The following is a 19319-nucleotide window of genomic DNA, read 5'->3' on the forward strand; positions in this document are numbered from 1 at the left end:
TTACTCCATAGACTGCAGGTATCGCATTGCTTTTTAAGCAGGTCTTTAAACGCAGCACGCCTGCGCGTCAGTTGGGGCTAAAATGGACCTGCTGAGCGTCAGTGCTCCGCAGTCTGCGGAGTCTGGCGCTCAAAATAACATTGATAGTGCCCCTTTAGCGACTTCTACCACAGAACCAGACAAAGTAATAAACATTAAAACTGATAGTACCCAGATTGGAGGTGAGTCTTGCCTAAAACGGGGCAATTCAGTCGTGTGTCATGACCGGACGAACGACGTTAGCTTTCTTGCTAACTGGCTAGCCGCATCGCATTCAGTTTGATAGCTACTTAGCTACAACTGCTAACGTCACTGTTTTGAACTAGCCGAAGCAAAGAAATCTTAAATCACCCCATCAGAGCCACTAAACGTTAGGACCCATGCAGAGAATGGCGTTAATAAAGCAAAGACAAAAAAGGCTTCTTCACTATTCACTCGTGGTTTTAAAATATTTGCCATTTGTTTTTTTCTCCTCCCCAAAAAGTAGGCTCTTTATTCAGCTGATGGAACGGTTAGCTATTAACAGGCCGGGGGTACGAAATACGTTAACTTTGTGGGTGATAGGATTAAAATGTCAACAGTTGAGTCAATTCGATTAAAATCCATTGATTGGATTTAAGACATTCTCTTAAAACGTCATCAGGTTTCCAATGAGATATAAGGACAGACCGTTTGCGATGCTGTCTCAGTCACTTAAAAATATTTATCTTAAAACTGCGACATTTCGTGGTAAGTATCCATGACTGGGCAAACATCCAAATGTATAACATTTTAATTCACAACTTTCTTTAGCTTGAAATCGTCTTTCGATTTCGCGTATCCTGTTTTTTTTTCACTGTGCGAATATATTTTCCACCTAAAGTGATTAGAAAGTTGCGGATGGGGGATTCATATTTTACAACACCAGGTTAAAATGATGATAAATGAAAATTTGGTTTGGACTTCCACTTCTGTAGATATCACTGTTTACGTTTTAATTGCTTGTTAAAAGTAATAGCGTTTTACAAATTAATGTGTTATTAATTATGTTGTTTATTTAGCAGAGTACATACAGTAACGGTGGTTATCAACTTCTGTCACCCTGTGACACAATTATCCTATTGTTGGAATCATTTATTTTTTTAAATACAGAAGTTAAGATCAAAGAAAATTTTGATGTTTAAAAATAGCCTGAACAAAAAAAAACATGTATATGTTTTAAACATAACCATAAAGTGCTATTTTAGGTTTCTTTTATATTGCAGTGTCATTTCCCTTCATGAGAGACTGTTTCAAGTATGTAATATTACTTTGGAAAAAGAACCACAAGCATTTGAAGAAATCCCTGACAGTTAAGCAAGACAGTGAAAACTAAAAATACGTAAGTCATACAATAAATCCAACAAAAAAATCCATGGATTTTGTATTTACTTCCTACAACAATTTAGATTATTTTTTTTATGTTTAGTTTTGCGTGCATTACACTGTGGAGTTGATTGTGTCTTTATTTGTCTTTGCTTTTATTTTGCCTTATTTTCAGCGTTGTCAAAGAGAATCTCTTCTCAATCGCGTTACGTGGCTCAATAAAGGTCAGATAAATAAAAATGAAATAGCGTAAGAAGTCAGCTTTGCCTCCGTTCATGCATTAAAGACAGTATTAGATATTGAGTCACTCTGACTTGAACCGTCAAAATCTTCACATGTTTTTATGTTCCAGTATTTGACTGATCTACTTCTGACATAATTAAAGTGTATTTTTGTACTCGCGTAGGGGAATGATTAACCAGAGGTTGTTGTAGAAAATCATACATTTTATAAACCAGTGCAACCTCTGAAGTCAACACCTCAAATGTCGCGCTAGTCATCAATAGAAGACGCACCTTCCTGTTTTCTCTCCGTCACGTACATTTCTGTTCGGTGTCTTCAACGGATGTGTGCTTTTACTTTATTATGATTACATCATGTTGTGGTCAACTGCTTCATATTTGCACGACAGTTGAAAATTAAATTTAAAAAAAAGAGTTAACCCCGGACAAGCCAAAAGTCACAACACCTTTAAGATAAGCCAATAATGACTAAGTTGAAGTCAAATCAAGTTATTTTTTAAAATTTAAGGAACTTTCATGTTTGGCAGCTACAGCTCATCCATGAATACTTGTGATTTGGAACTGGTGCATCAAATTTAAACAAAAAACAACTCACCCCTTATTGGATTTCAACAAATGTGTCAGATGGTTCTTAAACTGAACACTCCCAAGTCCCCCCAACATGTCCAACTTAAAAATACAGTAGACTAGTGGGCCTAAGTGCTCAATTGAAACTTGAAAAAGGCTTTTACGCTTAAAAAAAGTCAATCATGCACATTTGAAATTTGCTTAAATACAGAAAATTAACTTTATTAAAACTGAGCTACAGTCGGATTTAAACAAAATGAACCAAAATAACTGTTTGAAAACAACCAGTTGTGAAAGATCAAATGCTGTATTGTATTACAAAGTTAAGTACAACCAAACCAAACTTAACAAATGTACCAAATTTGATTAAAAACATGCTTAAGTCACTGTCACATTTTACACGGTTTGATTTAATTAAGTGATTTTCTCACTCATCATTTGCATGAGTCCAGTGATGGAATGATTTTTTCATTTGTGCATAAATAACTGCAGTCATCTTCATTTGTAATTTTATTTTATTTGTTATTTTTTGCCATTCAGACAATGTGAGTGACGAGGAACTCCTGAGAGGTCTCCTCACCGACCAGCGCTGCCATGTGTGTGAAGCTGTGCTGTTGTTTGAGGCTCAGCGGCTCTCACATTATGAGGTTTGAGAGATTTCATATATCCAACAGAAATTTCAATCGCGGCCTCATTGTGTCATCTCTTGCTTCTCATTTGCAGGGAAAAAAACATGCCCAGAAGTTGAAACTCTACCTGCATAACAAGAGGGATGAAATGAGGCACACAGAGTCTGCCGGACTGCTGGTTAGCATTTATTTCATATCTCAAATTGGGTGATGTCCTCCGGCTTGGGGATTTTCGCAATCCAACTATATCACAGAACTGTCTCACATGTGACTACAGAAGCTGATGTTGTCTTCTAATTTTGCTCCAGAAAGCACAAATTACCTCATGGCTCATTTTGCAGCATCGCATGCCGACCGATAAGGATCGTTTCTGTGAGCTGTGCAATATGGTGTTTACTTCCCCCGTGGTCGCAAAGTCGCATTACGATGGCAAAGTCCACATGAAGAATCTCCGAAAACAAAGTCTTCAAAAGCCCGGTACGAGCACAAGAGAGGAAGGCATTCGTGATGTCAAGTATTTACACGAATACGGTGGCGAACAAAGCGGACAAATGCCCTTTAAGTTGAATTGATTTCTCTTTGTCTTAACAGCAAATAGCACGGAGGTCAGTCCTTCACCCGGCCCTGCGGTGGACCGTGCTACTCAGGACCACATGTCAGAATCAGGTGACGGTCCCGGCCCGACATCGAATCCGAATGAGGCCAGTTCAGACTCAAACAAGTTCTGTGTCTTGTGTGCGGCCGCCTTCAATAATCCTCAAATGGCGTTGCAACACTATAACGGCCGCAAGCACCAAAGGAAGAAGGCCAGACAGGAGATGTTCAAAGAGCTGGAAGATGTTCAAGAAGGTAACCTGGTGTCCGGCTTTTCAACAGTTTTTCGAAATGATATCAACATAAGACGAGACGGTTGCAAGTAGGTTTTTACCCCCCCCCCCCTCCTTCTTCTTCCTTCATTCCCATCTCATTTGTTTTCTGCAGAAAACCCTCTGACGTGTGCCATATGTAATTTGCAATTCAATTCCGTTGAAATGTACCAAGCCCATATGCAGGGGAACAAGCACCATGCTAGGTAAGCTTGATGCACAAATCAGGATATATACCACATTTACTGATTTGCTCTTAAACAAACAATAAATATGTAAATAAGAATCAGCGGACTCTCCAGCGACTTGTTGCCCAACATAAGCTTCGCTGCAGAACATCCTAACGAGGGTTGTTTTGCATCCTAAAACAAATGAAAATTGTGGTTGGTAGGCCGTGCCTCCGAAATTTGGGTTGTCCACTTCAACTCAGGCTGTTCATTCCTGACCAAATTTCGTTGCGTGAACTGATGACGCCTTCTCAGGTGGGAGGCGACAGACACTGTGAGGGGTACTTCACAGTTGGAAGGAAAAGACCAGCGCGTTTAAAAAAAGCGAGCTAGAAAGGAACTTTTGTGCGGTTGGTTCGGTGACTTTTTTCAAACGCACTATTATTCTAATTGGCTAACCAAAATGTTAACACTGTGCTCTGATTTCATTACATTGCAGGTGTGCCAAATGGCCTCTAATTCATATCTGATTAATTTTCCACCTTTATCGTGCCATTTATTAAAAAAAAAAAAAAACAACATTTAGAAAGCTGTGAATTATGTTTGTTTTTTTACCAGGGAGAGGAAAGTCTTCAAACTGTACAAAACCCGACAGAAATCTTATAACACGTTTGCCGATGAGCTCGCGCATTACGTCGAAGTCCAGAAAGCTCGTGGACTGGCACCCAAGATTGGCGCGATTCTAGCGAAGGATGAAGCGCAAAACCAAGGCGATGCCCATTTAGAGAAGGGACACATGGCGCAACAAAACCAGACTGTGGCCAACATTTCTCCCCCAAATGACCCTCGCCCACACTATCGCCCCCCTCACTTCAGCGTTGAAGCTTTCCAACCTCCGTTTGTGGGCCCTCCCTGGCCATCCAGGGGTTGGGAATGCAACCGTCCACCATCTTTTCCACACTTAAGGCCTTCGTTGGAATCCACCGCTCGACCTCTGAAGAGACGCCGAAAGCGCTCGAGCTCCTCCTCGTATTCGACCTCATCATCTTCCTCCTCCTCCTCCTCCTATTCCTCTTCCACGAGCAGTGGCGCAAGTGACAGCGATGAGGTACAACGCAGCCAACGAGAGACGAGGAGGACCAAAAGATCCAGGAGGGAAAGCGGCAGACGATCAAGAGGTGCAAGCTCAGCCATGGCGAGGCGCGGGCAGCAAAAGACAGCAAGAGATGATCACTCAGAGGAGAGGAGGAGGGATGAGAATGGAGAATCTGGGGAAGAGAAAAGAAAAAAGCGCAAATACCACAGCAAGCAGAGACGGCAAGTCAAGAAACAAGTGGCGGAACTCGACGGGGAGAAGGACAGCGTCGCGCCAACGCACGTGATGGAGACGAGAGACGAGACGGAATGGAATGTTGTACAGCCGAGTGACTTGCAGGAAGACCACGCCAATGTGAAGTGTAGAAAAGAGAAGAAGAGGACAAAAGAAAAAACGGACAACAGGACAGAGGAGGAGAAGTTGTGGGATGATTCCATTCTTGGCTGTTAAAACCAGGAAGTGCATTGAAAATGTGTTATTAGAGCGCCTTAATATAATTTAAGAGCAAAACTACTCATCTATTCATTCACAACACCATATATTGATAGTTTGATTTTTAAAAAAGCAGTTAATCTGTCGAAAAAAAATATTTTAAATTAGCACTGTATGGCTTGCCATGTTTGGGCCACAATTAACTTATTCTTATATGTATGTCCTTATAAGATTTTTCAACACTAAATGACATTTAATCAATTTGCACTTTCAATCTTTACCGGTATGAAAGTTTCTCGTCATTTCCAAGACAATTGAAAAGAAAGAATCTGACGAACCCAAATTGCGGATCAGAGCTTGTAATCCCGTTAGCAGCCTGCAGTGGGCGCCTTTGGATCGATGAGGGCACATGTTGAAAGTCGAGTCATTTCATCTCTCGTGAAGCCTTGTGGGGTTTCTGAGGCAAGCCTGCTGCTGGCGGAACATTATAAAAGAAGCTCAAACGTGTCTCATGATGGGCTAGCTATCTTTCCATTCAATTAAAATTGTTTGAGAGTTGCCAGTCTGCTTGCTGGCTACTTTCGTGCAGCGCTGTAATGTGCAATGCGAATCTCTCCTTGCATGCCTGCATGTGTGTGATGTGCTTCCGTGTGTGGCGTGAAACACAACATGTACACCAGAGTGCCGGTTGGATTTCCCCTCCGGGGATTGTAATGCGTAAAATAAATTAAATTATGCTTGTATAGATCGCTTTTTTTTTTTTTAACAAAAGCTGCATGGATATGTGTGCCGGGGGTGTGTGTGTGTGTTTCGGGGGTCATTCTCCACAAAACTAAATGTTTCCAAAACGAATTAAATGCTTTCATTTATATGTTCTTATTTTTTTTCCCTTTTTTTACCGTCGATTTGGCGCGTGCAAATTAACGGAAGAAATATCTAAAGCAGGCGCCTCAGCAAAAAATAATCAAATGTACAGAGGGGGAAAAAAAAGTAAAAGTACGCACTGCGATGACAAAGATTGTACTTCTCACAAGGTCTTAATAGTGGAGTGTAACCAACCAACTGTGAAGCTCATCAAGATCTCCTGTTTTCATAGAATCCTGTGGTCTCCTTCCCTGTCTCGCTCGAGTCGTCGACCCACTCAGTGCTTCGGGGGGCCCACATCCTCTCACTTAAGAGACCACCACGTACACGCACACACACACACACACACACACACACACACACACCTTTGAAAATCTTTATCGCACTCAAATTAGAAAGTTGCACATTTAAGGTGGCCTGGCTCCATCAAATAGAATCCAAAGCAAATAATGTGTGATAAATGACTCATCTGATTGGAATCATGATTGATAATCCCTTAAAAATCAACTTATATTTGCAAAAATTATTCAGCAAAATAATTTAAGATTCTCATGCATACGCCTTTCAGTGAGTTTTAGCGCATGATTGAAGCTGGGTTTATAGGACTCAGCTGAGGTGGAGGTCATGCACCTGCTAACTGCTGTGACATTGAAACACAACTTTTGTGTTAGGCGCCACTGAGCCACATGAAGCGTCAACTTGTCTTTGGCTCTCTCCCCCCTTGCGTATTGTATTATTTCCATCACATGTCACTTTTAATCCTCCGCATGTCTAAACAGAACATGCGACACAGATTAATGAGAGTTAAATGCTGCATCCAGAAGTTGTACTTTGTCATGATCAGTGTTGACAAACTGCGTCCGTGAGAATTGTTCAACTGAACAATAAAAAAGGGATACGCTAATTATTAAAAAAAAAAAAAAAGATTGATAAATCAATGACAGTATAAAATGTTTATTAATGTTGAATATGTGTTCAGTCCTCTCCCACAGGTTTTGTGTGTGTGTGTCAGTCACATCAGGGTGTTACCATGACGACTTTGGAACGTGCCACATTGAACCCTCCCATCATCTCTTGCGTGATTGACGGCAGAAAACGAAATGATCGCCACCGCTCCGCGACTTGCAGTCAAGCTCAACAAAGATGCGAAGTCTCGTGCTTGAAGTGACCCTGCTTGCGTGGACAACATGCTTGCGGTCTTTGGGTGAGTATTTTTTTTTTTTTCTTTGGTCACTTTGCTCTTTACCTCACACCGCACGTCTATTTGTTCATACGACATCTCGTTCAGGAACCTTGTCGTCGAGACGATATTGTGCTCAGCGCGGATGCTGCTGCGTATGATCGTTTGTGCAAAAATTGCCGTCTTTAAAATAATCAGGCATCACAAACAATTGATTTCCGATAATACAGTCTTCATTTTATTTGGTTTCATTCTGATGGATTTAGTTTCTGTGTCCTTTCAGAACTTTTTCATTGTTGCTTGCTTGTTAAGTAACAGAACAAACGAAACGCTTTGTTAGCTTTAGCTTTCTGGATTATTCATTTTTCATCGTTTTCGATATAATGCAGTAATAGTCGTGACAAAATTCATAGTGTATGCATGAACTCGTTGTCTGAAAGTCTACAGCATGAGTCCCTCTGTGTTTTCATAACCAGCCGTCCTGTCCCTCTTCTTTTTTCCCAAAAAATATTACCATCGTGTGAAATAAAACGCAGTATATTTGGGAGGAGAGAAAAAAAAGATCTCTGTCTCGGCTGTCAAAGTTGGTCTCAGAGTGTAAAAGGTTAGCGACTCCCGGTCTCCATTTTGATGCAGACGGCGATGGTCACCTTTAATAAAGCTTTGCCGACTTCTTGACATTTTTTTATTTTGTAACTGTGCATTGTTAAAACACTGATAACGGAATATTATGAGGTCCCATTGACAAGCTAGCTCGTTGTTGTTAATTTTGTTCATTGAAATCGAATCAGATCAGGATTTACGCCGATGTGTTCATACTGTCTAAAAAGTTGACTTCAACACTACATTGTTTAAGCTTGTGTTCTCTTTTTTTTTCACTCCAAACGTAGGTTCGGGCCAGATCCTGCAACAAGCCGGCAGCATCCTCTACCCGCAGCTCCTCAGCGCACCGTTAATTCAATGCAAATGCTTCAATGACTTCTGCGAGTCGGTCATCTGGTTCCACACTAGCCCCAACCGTAACCAAGTTCAGTTTCTGGGCCGGTTGAACAACGCCAATCGTGTAACTCTGGCGGACAACATGGACCGCAGTCGCTTTCAGTTGAGCAAAAAAAACAGTGTGGCCTTCTTCCTGCGGATCAGCAATGTGACAAAAGAGGACACCGGGACTTATTCTTGTGTCGTAAAAGATCGGAAAAATCAAGAAGTGTGGCAACCTGGTGTTCTTCTTCTCCCTGGAGGTTTGTATGCTGTGCAAAATGTCTCAAACACTCTTTTTTATTTTTTTTTTTAATACTCACTTCACTTACTCCTTGTCTTTAACTGTGAGATTTTCACTCTGAGATCGCCTCCCGGCCACAAATGTTACTCTTGTATGACCTGAAACAACCATTCTTTTTTATCTTTGGCCTTGTACTTTGTAGCGGTGGAGCACCACTGCTAAACTACAATATTGATATTGAACCCTGACAAACGAATGCATGTCAGTAAGTGTCCCAAAAAAAAAAAAAAATATATATATATATATATATGTGTGTGTGTGTGTGTGTGTGTGTGTGTGTGTGTGTGTGTGTGTGTGTTCCAGGTCTTTTATTGGATGTCGATAAATTGCACGACTTTGTTAATGCTTTGCTCTGTGAGGCGGTCGAGTTCTTGGGTACATTTTGGTTGTATTTGTTTGTAATGCTGTGAAAAAAAAAAACCCCAAAAAACTAATGTATTGTATTGAAGCCAGTTCAAAATCGATGGGAGTTTTCCTTCGATATAAAAACAGTTTATGTTGTCCTTATTAAGACGTAAATGCATTTTTGTTGTTTGTGCGCGTGTCTTTCCATCACAGAAAGCCTCCCGACAAAAACTCCGGAATCACCACTCAAACGTGACTGCAGCTGCATCGAGACTTCAGCTGGTAATGATTTGTTATTCTGCAGCTTGTGTGTTCTGTTTTATTGATGCGTTAATGTCGGAAAGCGGGGTCACGATCGAATGCGATCAGAGACTGGAAATGTCCCAAAGGCTAAACGAAACGACAATGTGTTCATTTCTGAATCTTACGCCGCAGGTGATTGCGATTCACTCTTCCTGTGGTCGTTGGTCGGGCTGGTCGCAGTTTTGATGACCACGCTCTTCTGCACCCTGTACTACTTCAGCCGTGAGTATATTGCAAAATGACTTTTTCGTCCTGTTTTTCACGTCACGTATTTGAATGAAGGATGATTTCACACGTTCTTGCAGGACTTCCCAAAAAATGCCAGCACCGTTTGGTGAAGTAAGTATAACATTAGAGCTTTTTTAAGTTGAGACTTTTGCAGCTTTGACTTAACATTTTGTCATTTGTTTTAAAGGCGGCGGTAAAAGACTGCATACCCGCCCAAGTATGTACCGTCCACACACAATTTTGAAATCATTGCAAAATATAGTTGCCAACATTTCCTTACTTGAAGCGGTGGAACCAGAGATCATGGTTTTGAGTGCAAACAATTCAAGCATTGGATATTTTCTGCAAAAAAAAAAAATGACATCCAAAAAGAAAGCCGGTTCAAATCTTTGTCCTTTGTTTCTGTGATTACAGTGTCAATGTCAAAAGTGTCTCGGTTGGCAAATGTCGTACTGTCGGCTGGAGGAGCACAAAAGGAACAAACGCAATCACAAAAAGATACTAATAGGACGGACTTGTGACCTTCGCCTTGCAGGATAAAGATTCAACGAGCCACCACGTTGACAAGAACTTGACTTAACATCTCGTAAATATGTCAATATATTTTGCACTTTTTTTGGTTTGTCTTCATAAAAAAAATGTTTGTAGCGCAGCTTAGATGTTTTTTTCTTAGTATTAAATCCAGACAAAAGGAAACATTTTTAAAGATCCAAATGAAACGATTCGGCACCAAAACGTCTGTGAGAAAATAATTTGAGCTCAAAACACCAAGTTTTGCCCTCTGTAATATATTATCGTTATATACTATATTTATTAAAATGATGAATGTCCTGAATCTTTCTAATCTTGAATAAAACTGTACTGTTGATGTAAATTTGTAAAAAAAAAAAAAATTAAATAAAAAAAACATCCTCTCCGGTGGCAACTGTCTTCTTCCGATGGGTTTTTAAGCTAGACTTTTTTGTTTTATTTATTATTTATTTATTTAAATATGAAGCGCAGTAGTAGTAATTTTGTTAAGTCTGCAAATATGCACTACAATCAAACGGCCTCATTTGAAGTGCTGCTGCTTTATGGCCCGGGAGAGTTTTATAGTTCAAAATTTCTAGATGGGCACGTAAACATCAGTTTAAATTGCATCTGTAAATGCAATTTGTATTTTTATGTGTGTCTGTGGCTCTCCTCGTGCACACCTGTGTGATAGAAGAAAGGCGGGTGAGTGTGAGCTGGTGGTTGCTTGAGGCTTCGGGAGTACGTGACGCTCTTTCCTGTGCGCACGAGAGCTCGAGTCTTGTTTACCCTTTGAGCTCCTTGTTTATTCTGGAACAAGAAGACCGCAAGAAATACCACAAAATGAACCACAAGCTCTGTGAAAGCAAAGTAAGAACATTGACATATTGTAGAATAAACAATACATCGGATGTCAGTGCACGTATAGAGACCAACAGATGACCGTTCACCCTTAACCTTCACTGAAAGCTGCATCGATCGGAATAACTCTGAAGTCTAATCTTTTTTTTTGAAGATGCTCATTTCAGCACCTATTGAAGCTCTTGCTTACATATACAAAGATTCAAGTTTGAGGTCGGGCATTCTCAGGTTGACTGACGCAGGGAAGCCCATGGAGGTGTTTGCAAGCGATTCTCAGAGGAAATATAATGTGGGCTAAGTGACTTTGGGTCTTCCCTCTCGCGATGAAACAGCAACTCAATCCCAAAATGAGTAACAACCATACAGCCGGAGTCCTGTCATTTTGAACAAAAACGAGCAAATAATAATAATTTGGTGGAAAAAAGACAACATAAACAACAGCTTGACAGTTTTACAGTAATGGCAATTCTCACTATAGGCTACTTGATCACCTCCCACCCATGGAACCGATTCAAAACCACAGCAAAACCGTAATGTCTGAATGCATTTCCCACTACTAAACGGATTGACTTACTTTCCACCAATGAAGAGGAAATGAGGCGGCTGTTAGCGATAGATACATACGCATGAAACAGTGTCATCTTTACAGGAATTTTCCTTAGAAACAATTATAAAATAAAAGGGTGGTTTTTTTTGCCATATTGAGCATGGCTTTGATCAGAGACTTGACGGCTTGGAAGAGGATTAGCGAAGTCGAGGCTTTGTTCAAATCTTGCTAGCAAGATTTCTCGTACTGTCTATATCAAAACTAAACAAGCATATTCGTGCGAGGTTCTTAAAACAAACACTTCATATTCCAGCACTTTAGTGGCAGTAACCACACGCACACACACGCACGCACACACATTTACGTTACAGCGGGGTAAATCGTGAGAATGGCTCAACTCATTTTGACATCAATCTTATGCCATACATCGTCAACAGAGGGCGCTGCCCTCAACGCCCAACTGAGAAAAAGAACAGCTGAGTGAATTTAAAAGGGCTCAAAATTAAATATTGAAGATGAAATAGTCTCATAGGAATTCTTTAAAAATATGTGTGTGTATGTTTTTAGATGTACAGGATAAATAATACCGTTATTGCTGAGTAAAAGTGATTCGGTTCTCTCTGGCGTCTCAAACAATGATGTCACTTCCTGTTTGGACTTCTGTTTTTGTTTTGGTTTTAACGCGGTTAGTTTTACTTCGTTTTTAGAGCAAGTTTGTTTGTTGGGGGGGGGGGGGCACAAACAGGTAAATTTGTGGGTATCAAACCACAAGTGTAGCCAAAATTCGGCCACTGACTATTAGTATATGGTGACTAGATCAAGTTATAAAGAGGGGTGACATGCAGTATTGCAGATCAGCGAGCTCCTCCTCCAACATTGCTGTATGTAGAGCGTGACCTGCACGCAACGTGCTGCAATGAGACTGTTTGACACCTCAGGAGGGGCGTGGACCCTCTGTCACAAGCATACCCCCCCGCCTGACACCACAAACACATCCTCAGCAGTTTTGCACTTTAAAATGGATCGACAGTGGATCCGCATCCTGGCACTGCTGTTGTTTCACAACAGTAAGTTCCCCGTAAATGTGACCTTTTTACTGCTACCTTAATGAGGTGAGAGACAATTCCCACTTTGTGTTGTTTTTCCAGAGTTCACTGCAGGAGCTGTGAGAGAGCTGAAAGGCAAAGAAGGGCTGAAGGTTGAATTGAGTTGCAAGCCCTCTGCGATTGGCTCCATGAATATGTGGTTCCGAGTACTGGACAAATCCGGCATGGAGTTCCTGGCCGCTTTCTCTATCAATGGCATGATGAAGTCCAAAAGTAGCTCCTTCTCCTCCATCTTCAGTGACCTAAGAATCCATGAGGACATTCTGATTCTGAAGTCCTTCAACAAAGTTCGTGACAGCGGCATTTACAGTTGTGCATCCCTTAGGAACATTGAATTGAAATTTGGCGACGTCATTCGACTGACGGCAGGTGAGAACGTTTTTTTCTTTTTTTAATAAAGTTCAAATGACTTAACAGATCCCTTTTTTTCTTGACAAAAAGTTGACACTCCGTCAAAAGATCCTGTGACCCCATCAGTCAAACTCATACCATCTGTAAGCACCTTGCCCTGTTCTTGTCAGAACGCCACTTTGCAAGGTATGTTACGAACATTCTTCCTATCTTGACCCTGTGCGGATGAATACAGGGAAGTAATAATCACTAATCAATCAATATGTCAAATAAATCCTTATCTTTTGTTCTCAGGCGACTCCATGTTGTGTAATCCCATCATACTAATTCCACTTGCGGGCAGTTGCGGCCTTCTGTTCCTACTCATCCTCATTATCGTTGTGTACTGCATTCGTAAGTCCCTTTTGAATACGTTAAAGACGTAACGTGGCAGTCCTCAAGGAGGCTTTCACATCCCATTTTCATTTGGATTTTTATTCCTTCCACTTTGGAAAATATCGTCTTTTTACTGCAGTTAATTTTTTTTTTTCCATTGTTGCAGGTGTGAGGACACGCAGGTGCCCACATCATTATAAAAAGAGGTATGATCTTTTATTATTTAATTATATAATGACATATATTCATCGGGGGCATTATGATGATGAGAATACCTAACTGTTGGTGTTTGGACTAAACAAGAATGTGAATTCATACGATATGAAGTAATGATACGTAATACTCGTGTAATTAATGGAACCAATTGTAAATATAATTTTCAAATTGAATAGTTGTTTCTCTGAAAAAATAATTTGGACTTGAAAGGCCTAAATTCATATTGATTTCATACTGCTTCTCAGTAAAATAAAAAGTTGTCGTGACAAAAATATGAATAGAGTAAAATAAACTGAAAATAAAAAAAATAATACTCGAAACTAACTGAAGAACCTTTGCCTTTCGATAAGCTTTTGTGTCTTTCTCAGGCCGCTGAAGAAAAAAGCTCCTGGAAAACAACAGCAGCAGCAGCACATTTAATCATTGTACACGTCTATAAAAATTCGATTATATCGACATTATTATTTTCCCCACCTATGTAAAAAGTTGTTCAATAAAATTCAAGTACTCAACAGCTGCTTTTGTTCCAACTGGCTTCTGTGGAGTTCAGCTTTAGCGGTGACGAGGTTTTATGTTTTTTTTTTTTTAATGATTTTTTTTTGTTGTTGTTGTTGAAACCTCAATTTGTTGTAGTGCATGTAGTGAGCGTTTATGTCCATTAAAGAATTTGAGACATGCAGTAACAAAGATAATTTTTCATTAGTGTTAATTTATCCAAATGATTGTGGTGAATTTTTGAAGATGATTTTTGTTCTTGTACGTACATTTGTCTCATAAAAATGTCCTTGTAGTTAAAGTAGCACTGATTATGTTGAAAATAAAATTTTGGAAGATAGTTTAAAAAAATATGACCTCTTTTTTTTACCTTAGATTTTGCTTTGCTAATACCAAATTAGCCCTGAATTTTGAAGTTTGTACTTTTTTTTCTAGAATGTATCATTTGTTTTAAATCCAAGTGTGCAGTATTTTCAACTTCTTAAGTTTGAGATAGGATGTAAAATCAAAGCGCACTTAGACATTTTAATTTGAATTATTTGTATCGATGCATTTTTTGTCATTTTGGTTTGAACTCAACAAAGCACACAATGTCCTCATTATTTTTTTTTCTTTAACATGAAAAATGAAGCAGCACTCATTTGAATTTCAATGAATTATTTGTCTTTATTTCTCTTCATTCTTTTTGTCACGTTCTAATTTCAACCAACCCGCTCATTTGCATCACCATCAGTCATTCAGGATCTTGGCGAAAATATATAAACATTCATTTGTTTTATCAACGTAGATGTTGGTGTGTTTAAGCCCCCCCAAAAAAGTGAACAGGAAGTGGGCTGCTAAACCTTTTTTTTGCAACGTGAAAAACCACCAAGTCAGGAGTTTTCGTTCCTGTTCAGGTTTGACACGTACACACACACGGATCCCTTGCACCTTGAAGAAAGAAGTCATGAAAGATGTTCTTAGCAGTATTTTGCTTTTCCCACACATAGTTCTTTTAAATCTTGTTAGGCACAAATGGTGTGTAAAATACATACAGACTGATTATTAGGTGTAATTAGTATTCCCATATCTAAAATATCTCGCATCTCTTGGTGCAAACCTAAAAAAAAATAAGTTGAAAGCAAAGCCCTTTGTACTCATACAGTGTTTTCTTATATAGTCTAAAATCCTTTAAACACCACCTTGGTTTACAAAGTGCAATTGTGGACACCGGTACGTTTTTTTTTTTTTTATTACAAAATATATACCAAAGACCCTATAGATATTTCTCAAAATGGCATTTGCAAGGAAACAAGCCTCCTCTGCATTTTTTGGGTATTGTCCAAAAAAAAAAAATCAAGCGTCTTAATGGAGCTTGAGCTCACCACGACAGAAAACAAATTGGACTCGCATAAAGCATTGCACAACATCTGAATACTATACACTCACTCCTCGCTGCTTGTGTAAGCCAAACTCTCAGCACGCTCACGCAGCCGATATGTTACCAGTTTGGCACAGGCGAGTGAAAAACAAAACATGGACAACAACTTTCGTATCCACATTGACCAGCAAACTCATCCTTTTTTTTTTTTTGGGGTGTTTTTTTTTTTTTTCCAGCATGTCTCGCTACAACAAACAGAAACCGAAAGCTCCTCATCCTTGACTACAAGTGAAACCAAGCAAAAATGGCATGGTTGTACGTAAGTGTGTGTGTGGGTGTGTGTGCATGTAGGTTGTCGTTTGAATGGTGTACATCCTTGATGATTTGTTAAAGTACAATGTCAATGCAGAGAGTAGGGTCCCCAACGGTGCTTCCTCAAAGACCTCTGGAGGTCAAACTTGCATCAGCAACCTGCAACACAAACGTGTATTTATTTCATTATTTATTTATAATATAATATAATATAATATTATATTATATAATATAATATAATATATATATTTTTTTTTAGAGCAAACTTTCAGCTTAACCTAAAGATACATTTGCTCATTAAAAAAATAAAACTAAAAAAAATGCTCATAAAAAAATTCAACGCATTAAAAAAGAAAAAGGCGAATTATAAAGAGGGACCTTTAAACAATAATAATGGTTTTGTGTTGAATGAAACACAGGCTCTGATTTCTCACTATGTACATTGTTAAGTAAATTGGTGGTGCGCACGGAGAATTTTTTTAACGTGACGTATATACATTGCGATAAAACCGAATTATGTTGCGCTGGGCATTGAGAATTAAGAAAAACAGACTCTGTGAATTAGACAAATTTTTTTTCAAGTGCATGTCAAATTTTTTCAAAAACACTTAGTTTTAGCATTAGTTTTTTTTTTTAAGTGTTTACACGTGTTAAAGATAAAAAAAAAAAAGTATTGTGCTGTGAAAATTCAACAAAAATATGAGCCAACGCCAAACATTAAAAGGACTACAACTCCCAGATGACTTTACAACCTTTTCATCTCTTCTTCCAGGAAACGGCCATGCCATTAATATGTGAAGAAATGCTTTTAAAATCAACCTCAAAGGTTTGTGTAAATTAATTGACGAAGACGAAAACAAAGCGCATTTCCGTCCACAATTATATTTACTTTTGTAAACGTAAAATATAGTTTCAGTTAGTTTTAATTTTTCTGAATCATTTAATTTTATTTTTTTATTTCATGAACGCAAATGTTTTTTCAATTTTATTTATTATTTATGATTGTATTCTGTTCATTTCCATTGACTTGGATTTGTGACGAGGCCCTTTTTGTCCCCGCACCGTAAACATGAACAGGGCCCATTTCCTCCTCATCAAGCGCACAGAATGACACCCACCTGACAGCGAGCAGTCTAGCTCTTCCTTCCCTTCTGCGTAGATGTTGCTACGACGTCTGAGCTTAGTCGGCCCGAGAGCTGGTTGGCAGCAGGAGGCTCCGACGCATGTTGTTTCTGGAACACAAAGGGACCGTTTGAAAAAAAAATAAAAAAAGGGAATAATAGTAATAACATCGAGTAGAAATCACAAATAACTTCTGCATACAATCATCAAACAGGATTAATGCATTTGTATGAGGTGAAGCATACATGCAGTTGTGTGCGGCGTCAAGCACACACAGTCTCGCAAAAAAAAAAAAAGAAAAATCATTTGTTGCCCAAAGATGAATTCTGTGCATTGTAGCGAACGTCTTCATGCAGCAGGAAACGTTTTCTTACTTTAGACTTTGACTTTGACTTGCTCTTGCTCTGTAGGTGACAAAGTTGACACCTAAGTCATGCTCTACAAACCTCACAGCCAAAGAGGGGAGGATGAATTATACAGTTGGTCCTCGCCAACAACCGCTAGGGGGCGTCGTTGAGCGGATGAAAAACGGATGTCATTTAAATTAAGATACGCCACTAGCTTGTTCCATGGGTCGTCTTTTCACATTTACGTCAGCTCGTTAACATGATGCGTTATAAATATTGTTGTTTTAACACCCACACCCACCGCTAAATAGTTTGTGTTGATTTACCTTGGCCGTGGCTGCCGTAGCCTTGAATGCTGGGTCATCCGGAAGGAGGGTGTCAGACAGTTTCTGCACAACAGGCTGTGGCTGCCACAGAAAACAAACACGTGTTTTGAATGTCCAATAATCCTCAAAGATGTCTGCCTTCAGTTCAATCACTGAGAATGCAGAAACACACTCTAATGTACGGTACATAAAAACACCAAGGGCCTTTTATGTCAAGACAAAAAGAGGCAAGGGAGGTTGCGCGCTCTCCAATGCTGTCTTTTTAAGAATTATTAAGAAATGACATCACCAAGTTTAAGACACAAATGAGCCTATGCTCACTCGGTTTTCTTTTTTTTTTTTTTAATATGGATTTTTACATGATTCTTGTAATGCACTGAATTCTTTTTTTTTTTTACAACGAAAACAATGAAATGTTCTTCCACTAGGTGGCAGAAGTGCACAGTCCTATTTAAACAACAGCCTAACAGCTTTGTTGAATAAAAGATTTCACGCTAAGTAAATGAAAATGTGTGCTTGAGCTCAACAAAGGTTTGAAATAATTGCTACAAATAACATATGCATCATTTTTCAATTACGTTAATCGCTAAAAATATTTACTTTCATGGCAAATCCAAATGATTTTATTGGGGTCCATCCCATTTTACTCAAGCAATTGTTAGAAGTCAATTTTGCGTTACCTTCAGGAGCTCTGAATCAAGCGCCGCAGGTGTCAGCTCAGACGACGAGAACGATGTCTCGAAATCACTGGACAGCAAGTCCAAGGCCGTCTTATCGTCCATAGTCTTCAACAAGGCGGCAAAGAACAGGACATCAACTTCAAGATGCTCGTGACATTCGTTATCGTTGCATTGTGCGAGGGACTCACCGGCTTTGGGGTGGCGTCCGCGTTAGCCTTAGCTTCGGCCATTTTCTGGAAGTTGTTTAAATTAATTACTCCCACTGAATAGTTGCGTTAACCAACAGCGTATTTCCTCATTTGGTCGCCAGACTCGCCAGGGTGGACCATTAAACCGTATTTGGTGTCTAATTTGAGGTACGGTATTTAATGGAGACTGCCTTTTTTTGGGCCGTGATGCGAATTGTGGCTCTGTGTGTAACCGTTTATGCAAGAAGAAGAACTCTTTCTGAGGGGGACAGATTCCAATTTTTGATTGGCTGTTGGTTTGTCAGGTGTGTGACTAATCAGGCCGCCGCATTTACATTGCAGAATTTAAACATCTATTTTCGCCTCCCCATTTGAAATGAGTGTATTTAAACCAAGTGGACGAAGCACCCGGCGATTCATTGGATATAAAAAGAGGCGCATCTATGTGAGGAAATACGGTAATTGTTTGAGTTACCTTCAGATCCTCCTCAGTGGGTCTGTACTCTGGTGGAAGCGTGTCGTCTCTCTCTCCCATTTTAATAAGCCTCTCCTCAACAGCCTTCTTCTCCTGCACAACAAGCACACATGTCAGGATGGATGAAAAAATTATATTTGGGATGAGTTTTTTGTTTTTGATGACATTCTAAAAATAATAAATAAAAATGAAACCTTTGAAAATGATGAATAATTATGTACAGTACATTTCTGATGTAAAGTTTGAAGCTGGAACGTGAAGAACGTTTATATTATTTTGGATGCAATCACTTTTGACAATTAAGATCTTAATTCTTGGAGTGTTTTTTTCATCAGTGCCCACCTTGACAAGATCTTTGGCAGGAATGGGAGCTGGCTGAGGAGGAGGCGTAATTTCCGTTATCAAAGTTTCTGAAAGAGCATCCAAGGCACTGTCGGTTCCCGTAGAAAGCTGCAAGCACAAAC

At 39.5% G+C, this 19319-nt stretch overlaps 4 protein-coding genes across 27 annotated transcripts in view; 3 read left to right on the forward strand and 1 right to left on the reverse strand.

The window, feature by feature from the left end:
- The first annotated feature begins 80 nt into the window (after positions 1-80).
- zmat1 (zinc finger matrin-type 1) lies at positions 81-6125 on the forward strand. Of its 2 annotated transcripts, none has more exons than XM_088309704.1 (7): positions 81-221; positions 2733-2839; positions 2916-2999; positions 3130-3298; positions 3413-3670; positions 3803-3893; positions 4473-6125. In XM_088309704.1, exons 1-7 carry the CDS (start codon positions 83-85, stop codon positions 5398-5400), a joined length of 1776 nt encoding a protein of 591 aa, XP_088165830.1. In that variant the 5' UTR covers positions 81-82; the 3' UTR covers positions 5401-6125. The 2 variants fall into 2 exon arrangements, with proteins under 2 accessions (XP_088165830.1, XP_088165831.1); XM_088309705.1 differs by having other exon boundaries at positions 3163-3298.
- Positions 6126-6273: 148 nt separating this feature from the next.
- On the forward strand, positions 6274-10498 carry cd8b (cd8 beta). 2 transcript variants are annotated; one of them, XM_088309706.1, is made up of 7 exons: positions 6274-7450; positions 8317-8667; positions 9267-9335; positions 9489-9578; positions 9662-9695; positions 9772-9801; positions 9999-10498. In XM_088309706.1, the coding sequence occupies exons 1-6, from the start codon at positions 7390-7392 to the stop codon at positions 9779-9781; spliced, it is 615 nt and encodes a 204-aa protein (XP_088165832.1). In that variant the 5' UTR covers positions 6274-7389; the 3' UTR covers positions 9782-9801; positions 9999-10498. The 2 variants fall into 2 exon arrangements, with proteins under 2 accessions (XP_088165832.1, XP_088165833.1); XM_088309707.1 differs by having other exon boundaries at positions 9662-9801.
- Positions 10499-12274: 1776 nt separating this feature from the next.
- On the forward strand, positions 12275-14067 carry cd8a (CD8a molecule). The gene is made up of 6 exons (XM_088309185.1): positions 12275-12569; positions 12651-12977; positions 13050-13145; positions 13254-13352; positions 13501-13540; positions 13919-14067. Exons 1-6 carry the CDS (start codon positions 12419-12421, stop codon positions 13968-13970), a joined length of 765 nt encoding a protein of 254 aa, XP_088165311.1. The 5' UTR covers positions 12275-12418; the 3' UTR covers positions 13971-14067.
- Positions 14068-14691: 624 nt separating this feature from the next.
- The window catches only part of cast (calpastatin), a 32875-nt gene continuing 28247 nt past the window's right edge, over positions 14692-19319 (reverse strand). For 21 of the 22 annotated variants that reach the window (XM_088308681.1, XM_088308679.1, XM_088308684.1 and 18 more), the window contains 8 exons: positions 19198-19305; positions 18856-18948; positions 18381-18425; positions 18193-18297; positions 17513-17593; positions 17214-17243; positions 16836-16949; positions 14692-15876 (listed from right to left, as the gene is read on the reverse strand). In XM_088308681.1, coding sequence (XP_088164807.1) covers positions 16851-16949; positions 17214-17243; positions 17513-17593; positions 18193-18297; positions 18381-18425; positions 18856-18948; positions 19198-19305 — 561 coding nt within the window. In that variant the 3' untranslated portion in view covers positions 14692-15876; positions 16836-16850. The remainder of the gene's footprint in view (positions 15877-16835; positions 16950-17213; positions 17244-17512; positions 17594-18192; positions 18298-18380; positions 18426-18855; positions 18949-19197; positions 19306-19319) is intronic. The other variant, XM_088308682.1, reaches the window with a different exon arrangement.

This window comes from Idiotropiscis lumnitzeri, chromosome 11, assembly GCF_059441095.1.
Source record: "Idiotropiscis lumnitzeri isolate Australia: NSW breed Sydney's pygmy pipehorse chromosome 11, RoL_Ilum_1.0, whole genome shotgun sequence".
Lineage (NCBI taxonomy): Eukaryota > Metazoa > Chordata > Actinopteri > Syngnathiformes > Syngnathidae > Idiotropiscis > Idiotropiscis lumnitzeri.

What these genes read in the sequence shown, in the direction of transcription:
- zmat1 (XM_088309704.1), top strand. Translation starts at nt 83, where the DNA reads ATGGACCTGCTGAGCGTCAGTGCTCCGCAGTCTGCGGAGTCTGGCGCT. An exon ending in CAGAGTCTGCCGGACTGCTG is followed by an intron (nt 3,000 to 3,129) that starts GTTAGCATTTAT and finishes ATTTTGCTCCAG; the next exon opens with AAAGCACAAATTACCTCATG. An exon ending in GCTGGAAGATGTTCAAGAAG is followed by an intron (nt 3,671 to 3,802) that starts GTAACCTGGTGT and finishes TGTTTTCTGCAG; the next exon opens with AAAACCCTCTGACGTGTGCC.
- cd8b (XM_088309706.1), top strand. Translation starts at nt 7,390, where the DNA reads ATGCGAAGTCTCGTGCTTGAAGTGACCCTGCTTGCGTGGACAACATGC. An exon ending in AACATGCTTGCGGTCTTTGG is followed by an intron (nt 7,451 to 8,316) that starts GTGAGTATTTTT and finishes CTCCAAACGTAG; the next exon opens with GTTCGGGCCAGATCCTGCAA. An exon ending in CACCCTGTACTACTTCAGCC is followed by an intron (nt 9,579 to 9,661) that starts GTGAGTATATTG and finishes ACGTTCTTGCAG; the next exon opens with GACTTCCCAAAAAATGCCAG.
- cd8a (XM_088309185.1), top strand. Translation starts at nt 12,419, where the DNA reads ATGAGACTGTTTGACACCTCAGGAGGGGCGTGGACCCTCTGTCACAAG. An exon ending in TATCGTTGTGTACTGCATTC is followed by an intron (nt 13,353 to 13,500) that starts GTAAGTCCCTTT and finishes CCATTGTTGCAG; the next exon opens with GTGTGAGGACACGCAGGTGC. An exon ending in CCACATCATTATAAAAAGAG is followed by an intron (nt 13,541 to 13,918) that starts GTATGATCTTTT and finishes TGTCTTTCTCAG; the next exon opens with GCCGCTGAAGAAAAAAGCTC.